The 21,623-nt window shown below is 37.4% G+C and overlaps 1 protein-coding gene across 1 annotated transcript in view; it reads left to right on the top strand.

The window, feature by feature from the left end:
• Nucleotides 1–690: 690 nt before the first annotated feature.
• STOML3 (stomatin like 3) overlaps nucleotides 691–21,623 on the top strand; it is a 35,298-nt gene continuing 14,365 nt past the window's right edge. Inside the window, exons 1-4 of the mRNA XM_011385560.2 lie at nucleotides 691–882; nucleotides 17,336–17,439; nucleotides 17,521–17,593; nucleotides 20,229–20,311. Coding sequence (XP_011383862.1) covers nucleotides 831–882; nucleotides 17,336–17,439; nucleotides 17,521–17,593; nucleotides 20,229–20,311 — 312 coding nt within the window. The 5' untranslated portion in view covers nucleotides 691–830. The remainder of the gene's footprint in view (nucleotides 883–17,335; nucleotides 17,440–17,520; nucleotides 17,594–20,228; nucleotides 20,312–21,623) is intronic.

The raw sequence follows: 21,623 nt of genomic DNA, 5'->3' as shown, positions 1-21,623 counted from the left end.
ACATCTCTATGGCAACTACTTGACTATGTAGCTGTAGTGCAAAAGTCATCATAGATACAGAAACAAATGGATGTGGCTGTGTTCCAATAACATTTTACTTACCAAAACAGGTGGTAGACCAAATCTGGCTAGAAGGCTGCAGTTAGCCATCCCCTGGTCTAGAGGAAGAAACAAATATTAACCAAATAATTGTGTGTATGGTATGTACAAAGGCCTGGTGGAACAGAGAACACATATAACTTTAAGGGGACTGTTAGAAGGACAATGGGGCTATTTCTGATTTAGGGGAGTGTCCTGTGAGTGAGGTTGGAAAGAGAAGAAGAGGCATATTAGCAGGATCTTTTACAACTGGCAGTCACTGGATCATTTTAAGCAGGATGGTGACATGATCAGATTTGACCTTCAGATGATCACTCACTGCAGGAAATTGAATTTCCTCATCTGAAATATAAGGATGGATGTGCTTGCCCTGTCTATCAGATAGTTCACTATTGTGAAAAATTACAGAAGTTGCATAGAAGTATTTCATAAAATATAAATGGTATAGAATATTGCATAGTGATATTTTATAGGAAGCATCAGAAGGTCATACTCTTTTGCACTTCTGTATGAACAAAAGCAGTCTGAACTCAGACTGTTTATGTTAACAGGCTTTCTTCACCAGGGCAACTATTCCTTAGGGTGCTCCCTAAAGAAGAGAAACTTCTCTCACTCTCTCATTTTTGCTCCTCTTCCACTTCTCCCAAGCACACTTGTATAGCTGCCTGGAGTGCTGGCCTGGCCCCAAACCCATAGAAATTTGCCAAGTATAAAAACTTCTCAAGAATGAGATGGATCCTGGGGCGTTCTCTCCTGAGAAACAGGATAAAGAAAATTTAGTGGGTAAGTTCCTTTTTCCTGCCTTAAGCTTTTAAAATGTGTATTAAGCTAAGTGGGAGTTATGGTGTTATAGAGAGTTAAGTGTAAGCATGGGGTAGGTTAATACATATTGAGATTAGTATCAATTTTATTTCGAACACAGGACTTTGGATTTATTGCTTATTGTGGTTTTATTTGCTTCTTGTATAGCAGTCTATAACTTGCTTTTTAAACATTCAGTTTTAGGTAGAATCTGCGTTTATTTCTACATTTCTTTTTTTTTTGCATTAAATAGCAAGTATATGTTGAAGAGGCTGAAATTTATCCATTTTCAAATATCATCCTATGACGTTATGATTAAAAGGAAAAGTTGGTTTGCATAATGTTTGCTGCAGACATGTTTGATGCATGGAGAAAAGTAGAAGAAATAAAACTTAGCCCACGACTACCACTACCTTGAATAGAAATGGATATTCTATATTACAAAACATTTTGTCTGCATATTTTAAAATTCTGCTATAATTCTGAGGCAGATTCTCTTAAAAACTCATTTGTGATAAGAAAACTGAGTTTTAGAGAGTTAAAAACATGTTTTAAAGTCCAAAAAGTGATAATGATAATGATGATGATGACACTAGAGATTGTGTTTGCCCTATTCTGTGTTCTATACATTATGTTGCCAAATAAATCATAGTATAAATTAGAAGTAGAGAACACATTTAGCATTATCAGTTTGTAAAAGGGAAAGTATACATTTAGAGACATTTACCTGAACTGGATAAAAACACCTTTCTCTAGCAACACTGATTGTTGGAGGCAGTATCATTTTGAAGTGCAAGTGGGAGGTCTCTTCAAGAGTATTTTAGTTTCCGTTTAACAGATTAAGACATCAGCTTGGTAAATGACATGATTGAAGCGATATTACCAGAAAAATATTTTGAAGTGTTCCTAGGTTTTCTTGGTTTTGATATTTTAATATAATGAAAAACCTGCATTGTCACCGAACAAACAGAAATGGGGCTCATATTTTACAACTTCTAATTTAATGTGCTTTTGGCAATTTAAGAGAGGCTCAGTTATCATTCTCTTAGATTTGTGGGTTAAGTTTGCCCTTGCCTTCCTCTATTTTGGATTCATTAGCAAGACAACATTGTTCAGTCCTTCAGTCCTTTCTTTACAGAAATTTTCACTCACAAACGTTCAGAGAATTAAATGAATAACCTAGTCCTTGTTATCACCTCCAGCAAGTCTTCTGCAGTACTGTGCTGCTGGCTTCTACTAGCTTTTGAAAGCCACTAGTGTGCATCTCTTCGTAACTGCAAGTTCAGTGATGTCACAAGGGTAGATCGGAATCTATAGAATGTTATAAATTAAGGTTTTTACCTCAAAATTCTAGTTGTTAAACACTTTCTAGTACACTACTCATTATTAGCCTTTGACATGCTCTCCCATCCCCACCCCCCGACTTTTTTTCTTTCTTTCTTTAAGAGTTAAAGTGAAGTTAATTGTAATCTTGATCCTCTAAATTGTTGAAATTCTCTTCATATAATTGCAGAGAATTTTCCTGGAAAGCTTTTTGAAACAGGGATTCTTGGTCCTCACCTCTAGAAGTTCTGGTACACTAGGTCTGCGATAGACTTGAGATTTTGTATCTAAATGTTTCCAAGCTGGTGAGTTGCTCAGACTGAGACTACACTTTGAGTGGCAGTGCTTCTTTTTAACAATAATGTGTTTTTCCTGAAAAATTTTCCTTGATGCAAGATATATGTATATTTCAGGGCAAAAGGCAAGAGAGAAGAAGATGTACATATATGATGAAAAGATAGTGTTTACACTTAGGATTTCACTTTAAATTTTATTATTGTTACTTAAGGTCCTTAATCTCTAGAGAAAGAACCAGAAAGTTGCTGAAACTCTATTTTAGTGACTATATCTTTACAGAATTAGAAGTGTATAGAAAGAGGGAAGAATTTTTAACACTACATCCCAGGGAAGGTGATTGTTTTCATTTCCATATACCTTTTATTTTTCCCCTGGATCTTTCCTACTCTGGACTACTCTGGAAACACAAAGGACTTTTTTTTACTTGACATGATTTTTTTATTTTAAAATTCGTTTTCAAGATTATAAAGGTATCAAAAGTTAAGAAAACTCAGAACAATATAAAGCAGTCATATCTCTACCACTCAGAATTAACCACTTTGTTAAAATTTGGTTAATTTTCTTCTAATATTTTTTCTATGCATATATTTTTACTAATTGAAATTGTACTGTCCATATAACTTTGTATCCTAGTACTTTTTTCTTTTAACTTTATATCATAGTAATTTTCTCATGTTTTTATAAATTAAAAAAATCATAATATAATATTATGTAGACATATCATTATCCCTCCATTGTTATATTTTCAGGGTTTTATTTTTTGATATATCACTGTTATAAAAATAGTATAAGAATGTCTGGGCATAAATCTTAAGGAAAAAATATTTGTACTTGTTGCTGTTGGTAGTCTTGTTAGTTCAGATGGAAAGGGAGAGTGGAGAGGGAGGATGAAACAAGTAATAGAAGACAGGGCAAATTCTCCCTAGTGGGCCTGTATGGAGAGAAGGTTCTTGGCTGAGTACAAGAAAGAATTCAAATGCATGCCAAAGTTAGAGTTGAAAAGAAAGTTTATTAGAGACAGGGTAATGCTCCATAGACATAGCCGTAGTCTCCTCTCAGAGGCAGAGCTTGAGAGAGCCTGAGAGAGACTCAGAGGGACCAAAGAGAGAGAGAGACAGAAAGATAGAGGAACAGAGAAAAAGATACAAAGAGGGACCCCACATTCGGAGAATTCAGTTTATATGTCATTCTTATTTTCTATGAATTACACTTTAAAGATTTTGTTTAACCATTTTCATCTGATGGTATGGGCATAAAGTAAGAAAAGATAAGAGTACATAGTGTGAAATGCCTGCTGGCAGTTCTTAGACTTTGACCTACAGATTCCCCATGGTTTTAGCCATAGGAAATGAACGATTTTATTTTATGTAAGGTGTGACTTAAAGACTCTTGTTTTTCTGTTTTGTGGTCACAAGTGTGGAAATGGGTTGTTAGCAGTCCCAGCAAAAATCTTCCCTTGTTCTGCAGGAGTCCTCTTGTTCTGGCCATAGAGCTAATCAGCATATTTCAGTCTCTGAATGTTGCTTGATTTAACATTTTAATTTTCTTACCTTCTCCCTATTGTTGTAGCCACCAGTCCCCGATAGACACACGGACCACTAGAAACCAGTGAGTTATAGGAAACACACTCTTTATTCAGCCAGCTAGGTCTGTCAGGGGTACACAGACCCCAAATCCAGCAGCCCCGAAATGTAGAGGTACAGAGTTTTTAAGCCCTAAACCCCATTCTTCATCCTGTTTGAACACACAAGTCTATTTTTCTTCTTTTTACTAACTGTCAGCCCACAGGTCAGTTGTGCAAGTGGGGGTTACAGAATCAGAAAGCTTATTGTTAGAGCGTTATGTTCCCATGGGCGATAGCCAAACAGTAATTTTCCAGCCAGCACACTATATTACAAGGAAAACATTTCTCTTTATTTCTTCTCATAATGGTGTTGGGGTGAGCTTACAGTAAGACTGTACATATGAAGGAGAAAATGCGAGGACATACAGTTCTTAGGTTAGATGACTCTCTTGAGAACAAACAGAATATCCTCTGATGAATCATTATTTCCAGACAAGAAACTTCAAAGAGATCAATATTTTTATTATAGTGCTGAGCATCATTCTTGATAGTTCAAATCATTTAGTATGCCATTCATTTGTGCTAAGAGCTCATATGTCAAGCCTGGTCTCTAGTTTGGGAATTGCTGTTGCATTTGACTTATGTGGATGGAAACTCATTGGAAATTATCATGAGACGGCTGCTGGCAAGATGCCTCTGGAGGAAGTCATGAGCAAGGGCACCTGAGGGGGCTTTAATAGTGTTGGTAATACTTAAAATTTTAAGCTAAAGAGGGTATATAAAATATTAAAAGCATTTTTGCATCTTTATGAACATTCCATTTAAAAATGTATGTTAAATATTCCTAAAAAAAGATCAAATGGTAAAAAATAACAGTATAAATATGTCATAAAGTTCATGTAACTACTAAGCACAGATCATCTTTCTAGAGTTGTGATGTAAATCTGAAAGTTTAGAAAACTCTTAAGATTATGAATTTTGTTGTCATTGGACTGGCTACGATGATAAGGTCATCATCTAGCTCTGATTTATAGTTTTGCACCAAAGATGTGGTATCTCTCTCTCTCTTTTAGTTCTAAAAGTTATCTTAAAGAACTTACTTCAGAAGATAGAAACATTTGGGAGTTAGGGTTTTATTGTATGTTCTCCTTGAAAATGTTCTTGCACATGTAGAGGAGCCATTATCTGGATGAACCAGAGTATCCACAAATGGTATTTAGAATTCCAGCTAGTGAAAGAAAAGAGTTTTAAAATAAAACGAAATACTATGTAAAGTGCCAAAGCAAAAACTTGCATCAACAAAGTTACACAGGCAAGAAAGACTAGTTAAGACTAGTACAAAAGAGAAGGGAAGCCAAAACTCAGTCTGAACCAACTCTATTGAAACAAAGGGGGGTGTAGGGTTTTTAAAGGCTAAAGTGAGCTGTGGACCTTAGGAGGTAGTCATAGGCTATCTGTGTTTACTAATAAACTCATATCTTTATGAAAGGCAGTTTTTTCACAACTAAGAGCAAGGAGCCTGCTGAAGTTAAGCTTCTATACTAGCCCACAGATTCTAGGACATAGGGGTGCCACTATTTTTGATGATTACATTTCAAAAGAATGGCTACCAGGTTCTTAAGAAAAATAGCCTTGGATTGTAAAACTGGAAAAAAGCTTAAAAAAAAAATTATATCTCAAAGAGGCAGAAGAAAAAATTCCAATGATAAGTATTCTAAAGAAAATGCTCTAAGAAAAGAGAAATCAGGAGCCTACAGTAAGGGAGAATCTGTTTAATGTTTAGTCAAGATGAGGGAAATGTTAAGATTGTTTTTACCAAAAAAACAGTGTTCCTGTCTGACTAGAGGACCTCCTGATATGGATAATAATTCCTTTACATGTAATTTATTTAATCATTATTGTGTTAATAGAGGTGGAAACTATTGTTACCAGAGAGTGGGTATCCTCTCCCTGCGTGTTGTCCAGGTTCTTGATGTCTCAAACAAAAAATTGAGCCAGACACGGAAATACAGTAGAAAGGTTTTATTAGAAAGGAAAGCACACTTCCAGACGTGAAAGCAGGACTGAGCAAGAGAAGCGTGGCTAGTAACAAAGACTTCAAGGTTTTTATCCCTTTTTGCTGTGGATGGTTACTTAGAGTGGGCTTCCTTGATTGACAACTAAAATTGACAGGACTCAGTGATTCATCGTTTTGCTTTCTGCGCATGTTTGTTCCCAGAATTCAGTCTGTTATAATGATATTAATGAACTTTCGGGCATATGCATCATATAATGATGGTATAATGAGGCTTAGGTGAGTTGAAGGTCGTTGGGGTCTTCATTGCCCAGGTGAGAGTGACTGGCTTAAACTGGTACCTAATTCTCTGCCTACTGGTTTCTTTGTGTGAGTTAAAAAAAATGCCTTCTGGCTTGCTTAATTGTAGGTGGATTAGGGTGGACCCCTTCTGAGATAAGATAACTTTCCTGTTTACCTCTTTTCTAAGAGTCATGAACCCCCTTATTATTAGTATGGATGTTGAGGGACAGGAGGTCTCTTTTTCCATATCTGCTTACTGCTGAGAATGGCTGTAGTTGCTGCCTACAGAGGTTTCATGGAGCTCTTTTCTTTTCTGCCTCAGTCGGAGTGGGGTCTTGGGTTTCCAGCTGAAGTGCCACCTCAGTCCCTAGTCAAGGAAAAGAAAATACAAACTCGTTATTTAAATCATACATCTATGAATTTCTATTATTGATTTGCCTATAAAGTAAGTAAAGGGAAACAGTCTTGATTAATATGTTTCTTAAAGAGTAAAACGAAAGACTTTTGGCTTAAAGTCCCCTCCTCCCCAGACTCTAAGAGCCCTGCCTGGCTTAACACCATTTCTGCTTAACAATGGGCTGATGATCCTTATCAATAGCCGGAGGATCTGAGTCTCCAAGGCAATTATCAAGATTTGAGGGAGAGTCTTTTTTCAAAGAGAGGAGGGAAGAAAACTTAACTAGGTTTATTAAAAAGATTAACTCTGCAAGAGACTTCCCATTTTATTTCCTTCTAAAAGAATAAGAATTTACAAGTGATGTCCCCCTCTCTCTATGACTTGCCCAGTTAAGTGCTTTATGAGATGTCATTTAGCTTTCAAATGAAGGTGTCTCAATTAAAATGTAAGGCTGACTGATTCAGATCCTGCACTTTTCATTCCTGCTCAGTATTGTCTCCTGTCTGTCCACAGGCCTGCTTTGCTGAAGGTTTTTTCAATCTACCTTTTTATTTTTTAGAAAGCAGAGCAAGGAGTGAGTTTTCCATCCTTAATGCTAGCCTGGACTTATATCCTCTGGTCTTTATTTGAATTATTGATTGAGGTATGAGAAACATGCAATAAAGTGCACAAGTCTTGAGTGTTTAGCTTGAGATGGAATATACAAACAGAGAGTGGCTGGACCAATTATATAAAGAGAACTCTGACCACCAACCGGTAGCAGACTGCCCAGAACACCAACCTGCTTATCTTTAATAACAAGCCCAGCAAGGCAACATGCCATAAGTTAGACTTGTGGAAAGCCAGATTGTTCTCTCTAGTGAAAAATCAGGAAGTTAACAATAACTTCTGAAACTATCAGGGCAAAATGGCCAGTACTTGATAAATAACTGACAACTTCCCTACTTTATGTCCCCACTTCCAAATTAGGACCAACTAAAGAAAGCCAAAACTCTTAGCCAATCACATGGGATGCCTAGCCTCTAATTAGCCTGCCCACACCTCCTGTTATGGGGCGAATGATTCTAAGACCCATGGAGCCAATTGAGATTAATTATGAGCCTTTATTAGCCGGCCGGTGACTGACTCTCTACCACGCAGGGTTAGAGGAGATCAGCCCCAAGCAGCCTGAGGAGGCAGCTTATAAGGTCTCCTACTACATCTTTGAATGAACAGATTACAAGAAACAGAAGTTAGTTGTTAACTTTTTGTACACAGATAAATGTATTGGGGAACTCTCAGATCAAACAGGGCCTAATAGACAGTTTTATCATCTTTATCTTGGAATGTTGCGCTTCTCCTGGGGCTGGCGCCTGGTGATATCACCTCCCTGTAACTGAGTTACTGCTCTCCCTAGGGGCTGGCGCCTGGAGATAGCACCTCCCTGAAACTGGAGAATTTCCACTTTTACACTCCATGCCAACAGCCCCCAATCAGGGGACACCTGAAGGCTTAATTGTTTTCACTCTAAAGCTTTCCCACTCTTCCAGCCTTTGAGTCTCAGTCAAAACACATGCGACAGAGGTTGACTCTCTTGCTATAGCAAGCTTCAAATAAATAATAGCCTTTACTTTTCTCATTTGGTTGGTCTTTCATTTATTTCCACAGGCTCAATAGGAGTAAGTCTATGTAATCACCATCCAGATCAAGATAGTTCTAGCACCCTACAAGGTGCCCTCATCCCTCCCCAGATGATACTCAACTACCAGTAACCCACTACCTAGAGACAGATGCTATTCTGACTTCAAATGTGATAGATTAGTTTTGTTTGCTCTTGAATAAAATGACACAATATAAGTAAGATTATACAGTATGTATACATGGAGTTAAAAAAGGTATATACACTTGTGTCTGGTTTATTTCACTCAATATTTTGCCTGTGAGATTAATCCATATTTTGCATATAGCAGTAGCCTTGTCTTTTTTCTTTCTAAGTAATATTTCTTAGTATAAGTATACTATGACTATATTCATTTGATAGATTTGAATGGTTCTTCATTTCTTGAATTTTTATGAATAAAATTGCAATGAACATTCTTGAATATGTTTTTCGCTCCATGACCTTGCTAAACTTGGTATTTTTAGTCTACCATTATGGAAGCTGTGTATTATTATTTTATTGTGGTTTTAATTTTTATTTCCCTGATGTGTAATTACATCATTCTGTTTTGGTGTTTTTAAATAATGTCATAGTACCTAAAAGTTTATTTAGGAAATGACTATGTATAGTATCATTAGAGAGAAAATGACTAAAGTAATATTAGAGAGGAAATGACAATTTATAGTAACAGATCTGTGGGCAAGTATTATATGTAGCATTCATCTAATATTTAAATATGTTGACTAAGCCAAAGTTGAGAAATAGGCAACCAAGTCACTCAGCCTGTTTTATTTGCTAAAATTCATTTCCACGCCTTGAGTGTTGACCTCTAGTCCTAAATACCCTAAAGGATACTTAAGTCTCCTCTGGTACTGTAGCTATAACTAAATGCCAAGAACAAGGCCTCAGAAGTATGCCTCTACAAGTGAAGGTTGGTTTTGCCTCACTGCTTCAGTCAATAAAGGTACACGAAAATTGACATCAGTTTGTGAAGCTTGTGGGTACCACCTTACTTAAAAGAGATTAAGATGATGGTTACAACACCAACCAGGAAGTTTTCTAGTTGCCAAACAAAGGGTTGGCTTCGGTTATCTCTAAAGTCTTTCCAACTGAATTCCCAGAGTCCTTCTCCTCAGTGTCAGCAGCACTGGGCCTTGGGTTCTGTGTGTGTGATGGCTGTACCTTTCTCTTTGCAGATTGAAGGAAAGATGTCGACTAAACATTCATCTATTCTTCGTCACAACCATATAAAGAAGGAGATTAATACTTATTTCACTAGCCGCACATGTCTTAGAAGGAAGTACAGCAGAGCACTGACCCTATTATCACAGTTGGCCCTACTGTCTCATTTCCTGCTAGACATGAACTATTTGGGAGAAGTTCCCTATCTTATTCTCCTTCATATTCACAGCCCTAGCACATTGCTGGGTATATAACTGAAAGAAATATTTGTTAAATGCACCAATGAGAAACCAATGGCAATTTGTTGGGGATGCAAAATCTAATTCTTTACAAGGAAGTAAGCATATGATGATAGCTTTATGGTATTACGACATTTGCCTGTAGAAAATAGACATTTATGGATTTGGATAAAGCAGGAGATGATAAGATATATGCAAGACTTAGTGGTTACCTGAGAAAATTGCGTGGCTTGTTTTCCTTTCATTAGCCCCTTAGCCTCAAGGGAAAGCTGTGGCAGGAGCCTTGTATAAATTGCAGTATGGGAGATTTCTAAAGCTTCTTTGTAATGCAATCCCAAGCATGCCCTTTCAGTCAGAATTGTAATCCTCAGATCCACTTCTCAGCACTGCATGCTGGTTTTAACTGTGGGAGGGGTGAAGAAGGAGAAAGGCTTGCTGAAAGATTTGCTCTGCTGGAACCCAAAAGAGCAACAGTTTGTGCTCCCTCCAGAGCTGTGCAGCTGCTGGTGCCCTACAGGGAAGCCAATAATCATGCTCAAAGCCCCACTTTGAGGCGCAGCTGACACCCGCAGGCTCCTTCAAATCTCTCAGTATCAGTGGCCTGTGTAATTCTAATGCTTAAATGTAAATTTTGGAAGATTAATCACATCCTCAATTCATGTCTCTCATAACACATTTAGTACCTCACAAAACCTTGCTCTCATGTAATGATGCAAGGACTTTATGGGACTACGGAGAAGCTCCTTTTGGTCAGAATGGTTTTCTTTGTGACAAACACTTGCTTAGGTAGCTTGGTATTAAGGCTATAGATAGACCAGAAATGTCTAGGGCTTGCTGAGGTCATAAAGCCAAGTAGTCTCAGCTGGCCATGTGTGCTGCACTGCTTAAGTCACAGCCCTAGAATACTCCAAGGTTCCTGAGTACCAATTGTTACAGTGTCAACAGGGAAGGAACACACCAAAGGTAACAACAGGAACTGTGCTGCCTTTTCAACACTTTTATCAATATTCCAGGAAAGTGCAAATTGTCCCAGAAAGGCATGTATAAGTACAGTTATCTCAGCCTTGTTTGTTGCAGGAAGCGACACCCAATGGAAGAAATTTGGACGCTCAGACAACTTTGTTAGAGGAAGGAGAGTTTATTAGGCCAGTGGAGTGCACAAAAGCACAAGCTCCTTCTGATTATCTTTCTTACAGCTTATATACCCCAGAAGTGTTCCATGCAAGGGGTGTGATTCCTTTGTCTGAGGGTCTATGTGTTCCTCCTGACTCAGGATGGGCGGAGGAGTTTCGGGCGGGAGCTGCAAGGGGGAAAGAATTTCTGGACCATGAGTCCTATCTATTTACAGATTGTTTCTCATGTGTGACTAGTTTCCAGATGGCCATTTAAAAATCTATCGGGTGTGGTTAATCTACAATCGACTGAGTTGGTCATTTCTGCAAGCCCTTTCCTTCGCATTTTTTGGAAGCTTCCTCTCTTAGTTTGTAAAGGCATAATTGCAAGTAACCTTAATTTCAATCAACAGAAGAATGGCTAAATAAACTGAGACACAGGTTTAGGACAAAATAGTAGGTAACATTAAGAAGAATGGAATAATAGATCCGTGTGTAACAATATGAAAATATCTCCAAGATATATTAAGTTTTAACAAAAGTAGAAAATCAGATAGTGTTGTCACCGCTGGAGTGGTGTGAAATCCGGTGTGGCCCCAGCGGCGTGGCGGGGGAGAAGGAGGAGGATGGAGGACAATAGCATCGTGTGTTGTTATCCCTTAGTTCTTTCCCGCTGATGCAGCAAGGAATTACAGGTTGGTGAGATTGAGAAAGATTTACTGAAAGTGCATTTTAGAAGGAAATGGGCCACTGTAGGGAAGGCTGCAGACCTGTGGAATTCAGGAGATGGAGATGTTATGGCGCGAACGATTCTAAGACCCATGGAGCCAATTGAGATTAATTATGAGCCTTTATTAGCCGGCCGGTGACTGACTGACTCTCTACCACTCAGGGTTAGAGGAGATCAGCCCCAAGCTTCCAGCGGAGGCAGCTTATAAAGCCTCCAACTACATCCTTGAATAAGCAGATTACAAGAAAGCAGAAGTTAGCCGTTAACGTTTTGTACAAAAATAAATGTATCCGGGGGAACTCTCAGATCAAACAAGGCCTTGTAGACAGTTTTATCATCTGAACCTTGGAATGTTGCGCTTCTCCTGGGGCTGGCACCTGGAGATATCACTTCCCTGTAACTGAGTTATTGCTCTCCCTGGGGGCTGGCGCCTGGAGATGCCACCTCTCGGAAACTGGAGAATTTCCACTTTTACAGAGAGAGAAGATAATACACCCCAAAGGGAGGGGCAAGTTTCCAGACAGGAATACTTTAATAATGAAGAAATGGGAAGGTCTTGATGGGAGGGCCTAGATGATCTCTATGTGAGGTCACCTTGACTGATAGTTGGCTGCTATATAACTTATTGCCTACCGCACATATGCTTACCCAGAATTCAATCTGTTATAATTAGATTCATGAACTTCCAGGCATATTCATGAGATTAAAATGATGGTATAATGAAGTTGAAGTTATGGGCAGTTCTTTCTGCACATGCATTTGTAGCTGGTTTAACCAGCAGCTTTTATGGCCTTTGTGCTCTAGGGGTAATCTATAACCCTTTGTGCTCTAGGAGTAATCTATAACCCTAAAAGGGAGGTATTTCTGGGACGTGCTTAAGGAAGGTCTTCAAGGGAAGTTTCTGTGTTATAGAGCTGGGACTTGGCTCCTGTCACTCATGCCTGACTACCTGACAGTTTGATGCCTTTCACTACAAAATAAAATTAACAAATCTAAAACAAGCATTTTCTAAATGTAGATATATGTACATAAGTAAGAAGGGTCAATAAGGAGATACACCAAGTTCGTAACTACGGAACTTCTTGATAAAAGTGGACTAAGTAGCAGATAGTCAGGGGGGTACTTTAGTTTTATATATATTGCTTGGATTTTTTAAAAAATGAAAATGTATATATACAGGTTGTGTCAATAATAAACACCGATAGATGAAATTCAACTGAGATTCTATCAAAATGTGCAAAATATATTTTTTTTTATCTTGCATAATGATAATGATCCACCTCAATGTGGTCCAAGGCTTTGGCAGGTTTAAATCAAGAATTTAAACTTTGGCATTCTATAGGCAAGTCCTTATTTTTATTAAATACATTGTGTGTATTTAGTATGTTCTGTACATTTAGAGACTATAAAAGGACACTTGCACACAAAAGTTTGTAATACCATATATATATCTAAGATTTAGATACATTTCACTTCAGAATGTAACAATTGAGAACACTGGAAATATCTAGTGAGTACAGGGCTTGTGGAAATAGGCACAGTGTCACAGTGTACTGTTGAAGAGAAGGTAGTTTTCTAAAAACTCTTTAAAGAGAACTTACCATCTACCAAAACTGTAAATACTAGTTCCTTTTGATGCAGGATAGGGCAAATTCCCCACGTGGTGGGGAGACCAAGCTTTGTAGTGAGAGAGAAGAGGGTTCTTGGTAGAGAGTATAGAAAGAATTCAAACATATGCCAAAGTTAGAGTCAAAAGGAAAGTTTATTAGAGAAAGGGTAACACTTCATAAACATAGTGTGGTCTTCTTTCAGAGGCAGAGAGTGGGACAGCCTAAGAGAGAATCAGAGACAATAGAGATGAGGACAATAAGAGAGAGAGTAAAGACACTGACAGAGCACTGAGAGGGATCCCTAGTGTTTGAGGAATTCAGTTTATATATCATTCTAATGTAGGGAGGAGGAAGGAGAACTAAAATGTTAAATTAAGCTACTTTTAATGACTGAAATCTGCTGATCAGCCCTGCAGCCAGACCATGAGGACACTGCAGAACAAAGGAAGATTTCTGCTGTGAAGGGGAAACAGAAAAATAGAGTCTTTAAGTGGCTGTCCTATACAAAATAAAATTGTTTATTCCCTATGGTTAAAACCATGGGGAACCTATAGATTAAAGGCTTGGAACTGTCAGCAGGCCTTTCACACTACATACTCTTATCCTTCCTCACTTCATGTCCATATCAAAGAAAAATGGGTAAACAAAGTCTTTAAACTATAATGCATAGAAACTAAAGAATGATATATAAATTGAATTACCCCAAAGCTGGGATCCTTCTCAGTGCCTTTATTCTCGTGTCTCTCACTCTCCTTGCCTCTCTATTGTTTCTGTCCCTCTGAGTCTCTCTTAGCCTCTTTTACTCTCTGCATATGAGAGGAGATCACTCTGTCTGTGGAGTGTTACCCCTTCTCTAATAAACCTTCCTTTTGACTCTAATTTTGGTGTTGAATGCATTCTACATTCTGCCAAGAACCATTCTTTCTCAGCACAGGGCTTGGTCACACCCCACTTGGAGGAATTTGCCTGTTCTGCCTCAATTTTTTAGTTTTATGCATTAGTTTAAAGACTTTGTTTACCCATTTACTTTGATGTCCAGTGAGGAAGGATAAAAGGTAAGACTACATAGAGTGAAATGCCCGCTGACAGTTCCAAGCCTTTAATAGGTTCCCCATGGTTTTAGCCATAGGAAATAAACAATTTTATTTTGTGTAGGACAGCTGTTACTGGAGAGGACAGCGGGGATCCTCTCCTGGCATGCTGTGCAGGTTCTTGATGTCTCGAACAAAGAATTGAGTAAGACACCAAAATACAGTAGAAAAGAAAAGTTTTATTAGAAGAGAAAGTACACCTCCAGACATGGAAGCGAGCTTGAGCAAGAGAAGGGTGGCTCAAAAGACCTGGTAACAAAGCCTTTAGGGTTTTTATCCCTTTTTGCTGTGGATGGTTACTTAGAGTGGGCTTCCTTGATTGACAGCTAAAATTGACAGGACTCAATGATTCATCATTTTGCTTTCTGCACATGTTTGTTCCCAGAATTCAGTCTGTTATAATGATATTAATGAACTTCATATTATAATGATGGTATAATGAGACTCAGGTGAATTGAAGATCATTGGGGTCTTCATTACACAGGTGAGAGTGACTGGCTTAAACTGGTACCTAATTCTCTGCCTACTGGTTTCTTTGTGTGAGTTAAAAAATGCCTTCTGGCTTGCTTAATTGTGGGCGGATTAGGGAGGACCCCTTCTGAGATAGGATGACCTCAGTGTCTTTAAAGGCTGTCCCGAAAGTCCCTAACTAACTTTCCTGACTACCTCTTTTCTAAGAGTCATGAACCCCCTTATTATTGGTATGGTTGTTGAGGGACGGGAGGTCTCTTCTTCCGTATATGCTTCCTGCTGAGAATGGCCTTAGTCCCTGCCTACAGGGGTTTCATGGAGCTCTTTCCCTTTCTGTCTTAGTCAGGGTGGGGTCTTGGGTTTCCTGCTGAAGTGTCGCCTTAGTCCCTAGGAAAAAAAGATTCGAATTGATTGTTCAAAGCATATGTCTATTAATTTCTATTATTGATTTGCCTATTAACTGAGTAAAGGGAAACAGACTTGGTTAATATGTTTTTAAAAGAGTAAAAAGACCTTTGGCCTAAAGTCTCCTCCCCTCTCAGACTCTAAGAGCCCTGCCTGGCTTAACACCATTTCTGTTTAACAATGGGCTGATGACCCTTATCAAGAGCCAGAGGATCTTAGTCACCAGTTTCGGGCAATTATCAGGATTTGAGGGAAAGGGCCTTTTTTCCAAAGAAAGGAGGGAAGAAAACTTAATTAGGTTTACTAAGAAGATTAACTCTGCAAGAGATGTGCCATTTCATTTCCTGCTAAATATTAAGAACTTTACAAGTGTTGTCCTGTCTCACAGCCACTTAAAGACTGTTTCTTCTTCACAGGTGTAGAAATGGGTTGTTAGCAATCTCAGCAGGAATCTTCCTTTGTTCTGCAGGTGTCCTCATGGCCTGGCTGCAGGGCTGATCAACATATTGCAGTCTTTGAATATAGTTTGATTTAACATTTTAGTTCTCTTGCCTCCTCTCTACATTACTTTGACTTAACAATTCCATTGCCAGGAATTTATCCTATCTAAAAGCACAAAAATATACATTAAAAAGCATTCAGCACAGCATCGTTTGTAAGTATAAGAAGAAAACCCTAGAACCCTTCTAAATATTCATAAATGTATGACTTGGGCACCAACAAGACAGTAATAGTAAAGTCAATGAGTGAGGAAGAATTTCAGGTGGTATCAGTCAGACTTAGTGGATAGGGGAAAGGCAGTGACCCTATGTCTCTAACTTGGACAATAGAGTGAATAGTTAAGGCATTAACTGAAATAGAGATAGCATAAAGTGTTTGCAGGATTATCTGGATGGAGATACCTAGTAAATATAATTAGTCCTAGGGCTGTGGGGAGAAACAATCTGTTGGAGGAAGTGTAAGGGTGAGGATGGAGGTGGCTGTCAAGCAGAAGAAATGAGAAAAAGCAAGAAGAAATGAGAATTAAAAAGAAGGTAAAATAGTGAACATAAAGAATTCTAAAGTAAAAGTATCAGCTAGAACTGTGTGTTTTACAAACAAGAATCCTAAGACTTGAGAATTATGTTAACTGATGTGATTAAAGCTACAAAGTTAAGGTATTGAAAAATGATTTGAACTTAGCCTCATCTTATTGCTGGGCACTATTCATTAAGCAAAATGACCCTGTTATTACAATTTGTGATTAGAAAAAAAGACATCCAATGTAATAAGCCAATGTAACAAAATTCCATGAAAAGTCAGAAGTGTCAAATATCAATGTCTGACAAGTCTCTGTAATCTCCATCAATCTGTAAAATAGAATAACAGAAGTAATTACATTTATTAATGTAGCTATTAATATATGGTCCAGGTACCATATGAAAATAATATCACCTAATTCTCATCAAATACTTGAAGGTATGTAACTTCTATCCTCATCATACAGATGAAGAAATGGAGGCTCAGAAAGGTTGAGCGGCTTACCTAAGGTCATAGCATTGGCAAGGATGAGAGCTCTCATAGATGTTCATACTCACGAACTCTTCAATATGCTTTTCCTTGTGACACATTGTCTCTCTTTGGAGATAATAATACTTACCTATCTACCTCCAATGTTGCCTTGAATTTCACCTGAAGAATTCTGGGGCCCAGAAATCTACATTTTAAAATGGGATCCTGTTGTTTCTGATGTGGGTAGTCAATGGATTACATTCTAGGTAACACTGTTTTGTGTATTTTGAGAATAATAAACCATAGCAGGCTTATATAAATGTAATGATAATTATTATTGATCGCTATGAGTCTTGGAAGAGGCAAGTTAATTTTAATCTAAAAACCTAGGTATTTTTTGTTTGTATGTGTGTGCATGCGCATGAGTGTGTACATGTTTCCTGAATTCATGGGTGTGCGTGGATTTAGGTTTCTTTGTCAGTCCCATCAAGCTTGTCCAGATCTCTGAGTAGTTTCCTCATCCACACCCCTGGATGATTTTTCTAAGAACCGCATCAGTCACAGGCTTGCTTCCTTCTCATTTCCCAGGCATCAACAGTAAACAGCTTGGTGTTTGTGGCTGGATCCTGTTTTTTCTTTCTTTCCTATTGATGATCATTACCTTCCCTATCTCCATATGGATGTGCTTGAAGGTAATACCTTGGGAAATAAGTCGGGCTCTCTATATGGGTTAACGAACCATTAAGACTAAATGCTCTCCCTTAATCTCTTAGATCATTAAGGAGTATGAACGTGCTGTTGTATTCCGACTTGGACGCATTCAAGCTGGCAAAGCCAAAGGGCCAGGTATGACACTGCTGCTGCCCCTGACAAGAATTATTATAGGCACCTAATACTATTACTAGTGCTACCAGCATCTAGTGAGAGGCAAAGAAGAAACATAAGAAGCTAGAACCCTTGCCTTCCTGTACAATTGAAGGATGTTGTCCTATTATGTAAGTTAATGGGAGTGACCACTAGACCATTAGTTTAAGAGTGTAAAATTTTTAGACTTGTTTTTTAACACTTCCTCTGAGAGTTTCAGGTAATGTGAGCAAAGGGTAACTCTGGTTACATTGGCTGGGTGTCACTTATTACCAGGGCCACTAAGAGAATGACAGAAGGATGAAAAGAAGGAATAAAAGGCAAAAATAGATGATTAAGTTACTCAGGGAGCATATTCAAGGAGCTGGCTCTTGATTCTCACTATTTGAAAAGAGCTAATGGAAAAGTGAAAAATAAAATTTCCTCTCCTAGCAAGAAGATTAATAGAACTATAGAGCTGAATGTCATTATAGAACCCCTTTTGTCAAATGCAGTATATATTTCCATCCTTTCTCTACAACCTTAAAATGAAAAATGTTCCAATCTATTCATGTTATTAAAGGATTCGATTTTTGGGTTGGCAGGGGTAGTAAAGTAGCAGGTACTAAAACTCCCTAGAAGTAAGGTATTGATTTAATAATAATAGCTTCTCTTGGTGTATATTTAACTGAACCATATGCAATTGCTAATATTTATTTTTGACTTATAAAAGTAGCAATTTCATGTGGTAAATTCTAATATTCTGGAGAGGAGCGGCTATCATAAGCAGTATCTTAGAAGACACATGAAAAACAATGGTTATTAGCTCTATTTCTCTAATATTTGTTTTCTGTTCTCTATTATGATATATTTGAGTAAAATCATTCTTTCTTCTACTAGACTATATGATCTCTGGGAGGTAGGAATTTTCTTAGTCACATGATATTCTGGGTGCTCTGCACTTGGCTGTATACCATGGTAAGCACTCAGATCCTGTTACATAAAAATATAAAATGAGAACCTTCAAAAAAAGAAGCTTGTTAAGGAGTCTTGGTCATTGCAAGTAGTATAATCCTATTTCTCTAATTTCATAAAAGACATAAAAGAAAGAGGGCAAGAATTATAGATTTTCTTATGAGTTTGTCAAAACAGAAGTGTTAGAATCATCCAACTTATGGATAAATGAACATGGTTAACCCTTTCATGTTGCATCTGCTGGAGCCAAGATTATAAATTAGAATAAAATTGGATTTGAGAGAGGTAGAAGAGTCATAATCAGGAATACTCTAGAGAAAAGTGTATCTCTTTCAAATAAATTTTCCGAGAAGATTTTATCATTAAATGTCCCAGGATAACTACCCTTGTCATGCATGTCTCTGGGGCAAATGAGTTACTTTAGAATCAAGAGCCGGAGGAATACTAGCCAAATTGGTAATGGAAAATCTCTTCACTTTTGTAAATTGTAAATTATTCTTTAATAATAAAAGCATTAATAATAAGAGATATCACTTCTTGAACAGTTAATACTTATCTGGCACTATGTTTAACACTTTATTTTGTTGCCTGTTGAATCATGCTTAATCTTCACTACTATCTTATAGATATTACGTAACTGAAGCTCAGAAAAGTTAAGTGAATGTTCCCAAGTTACAAGGTAGAACTGGGGCTTAATTCTCTTGTTTTAAGGGCCATGATCTTAACCAGTGACCTGGCACCAAAAAAAGGAAGTAAATCAGGCAGTAATCCTCAACATAAATCTCTGAAAGGATTTAAGACCAACAGAAAGAAAGCAGTTTAGCAGCGTTTTCTTTTGATGCTACCAGCCCTTTACAGGGTACTCACCCTAAATGCTTGTTTCTTCTTTGAAAACAATAACAATAGTACAAAATCATTCTGGTAAATGGAAATGGATTGGTGTCCCCATCTTGCTGAAATGCCTTGTGGTTCTAATCTTTGTAATTCTTGCCCTAGAGGACGTTCACCAGGGCAATGTTAAGAAGTCACAAGATCTTCACATGAGTTTTCTTAGCCCCATCCTTTCCCTACCCAGCCTCAATCCAAATATCTCATGATTTAGAGATAAGTCAAAGTTTTTACAATTGTGAAATGCCATTGTATTTGAACTAATCATAGTAATGGAGAAACTGTAAATCTATAATACATTGGTTTTGGAGACTCTGATATCCTGAGAAGATTTTAATTCTAATGTTCCTTCAGTAATATTGAATGAATGAGAATGTTGACAGTTACAGATATTCAAGGCCAAAATTTTATAACTTCAATCTTTTATACAGATACCTTTAATATAGCAAAGCCAATTTCTAAAATATCCTTTAAAATTAATGTCAGATTCAACACTTGGATAGAAGTAGATTAAGTGTTTTAAAAATAAAATCTAAAAATTAAATGTCCAAGATCTTTAGTTTCTTACTAAAAGATTTTAATTCTTAGGGAATTACTTTTCTTTAGTCATTGACTGATAGAAGGAAACAACTTTCTCCAAAGTTATAAGTATATATATTGAACATCATCTGGGAAACATTTTAGCCTCATGAAAATAATGTGCCATATAGCTGGGAGACAACTTATAGTTATTTTAAATAGGATAAAATTTAAAACCATAGTTTCTTTTTCTTAGGTTTAATACTGGTCCTGCCCTGCATAGATGTGTTTGTCAAAGTTGATCTCCGAACTTTTACTTGCAACATTCCTCCACAAGAGGTAATACTGGTTAAAGATATGCTACTAGAATAAAACCTATGTCATCTCTGTTACATGAACAATTTAAATTTTACAGGATGTTTTCAAACTATAAGAGGGAAGATGAACTAAATTCCTAGACCTGCTTGAGAGTTTGAGGTGGCTCCAAAAACTACTGGGTTTTGTTTTGCCAAATGAGAATAAAGCCAAGTTTAAGAACTAAATTGCCAGAAGACTTAGGTGAGAGAAAGCCAAGAAAAGAGATAAGAAGTCCAGTTGACAGAGAAACCAGAATGCGAAATGACAGAGTAAATGCTTAGAAGAGTGATAAATCACTATATGAAGGACCCAAATTTAATTTGGTATAGGGCAGTGGTTGGTTATGATATCATCCTCTCCCATCACCGTCTCAGACATTTTTTTTAGTAATATCTGTATTACTTCTGCTTTAGAAGTTTTTGTGTGTTTAATGCAACAAACTGGGGTCAAAGTGAGGAAAGAGCAGATATAGCACAGGGCCTATCTGTACATGAATTTCAAACACTTCTATTCAATTCTTAAAGTACTGCACATAAGTGACCAAAAAGAGTACCTGGGCAATAAGTAAGAGAAACAGAGCTATTAATAATCATGTCACCCTTTGATAACCAAAATGATCTGGGAAGAGGAAAAAAAATGTGAATAGTACCTATGATGTGGGAGGGGAAAGGTCATAAGACAGAAAATCACCATTTATGAATAAATATTTATTTTCTTCTCTGTGCTCCATGAAACTCAATAGAGAACCATGCCACCGGAGGGAGCCACAGAGTCCTCATCTTAGAATTCACCCTCAATCATAAGAGAGTTTGAGATGCTTAGTGACCTATCCTGAGCCTCTTCTGGCTCCATATTAGACAATTATAGATGAGAAAAGTGAGTTCTAGGTTCTGCTCGCATGGTACGCCACCACAAATTTATCATTTGCTGCAAAACATCTTATCATATTATTCAGTATGATTAATGCAGAGTCTCTATATAAAGCTAAATTGATTTTTAAAATTAAAATCATGGGATGATATTGGTTAATAAAATCAAATAGGTTTCAAGTATATAATTCAAAATATGTCATACATATATTGCATTCTGTATTCACCATCCAAAGTTAAATTTCCTTCCAAATATTTCTCCCCTTTACCTTTATCTACCTTCCCCTTCCCCCTTCCCTCTGATAACAGCAAATCCACTGTCCATATCAATGAGTTTCTGTTTGTCGCTTTCAGTTTTATATCCTACATATGAGTGAAATCATATAGTTCTCAACTTTTTCTGTCTGACTCATTTCGTTTAGCAT

Source organism: Pteropus vampyrus, unplaced genomic scaffold, assembly GCF_000151845.1.
Source record: "Pteropus vampyrus isolate Shadow unplaced genomic scaffold, Pvam_2.0 Scaffold737, whole genome shotgun sequence".
NCBI classification, from domain to species: Eukaryota; Metazoa; Chordata; class Mammalia; order Chiroptera; family Pteropodidae; genus Pteropus; species Pteropus vampyrus.
This window is presented reverse-complemented; position numbering and strand designations above follow the sequence as displayed.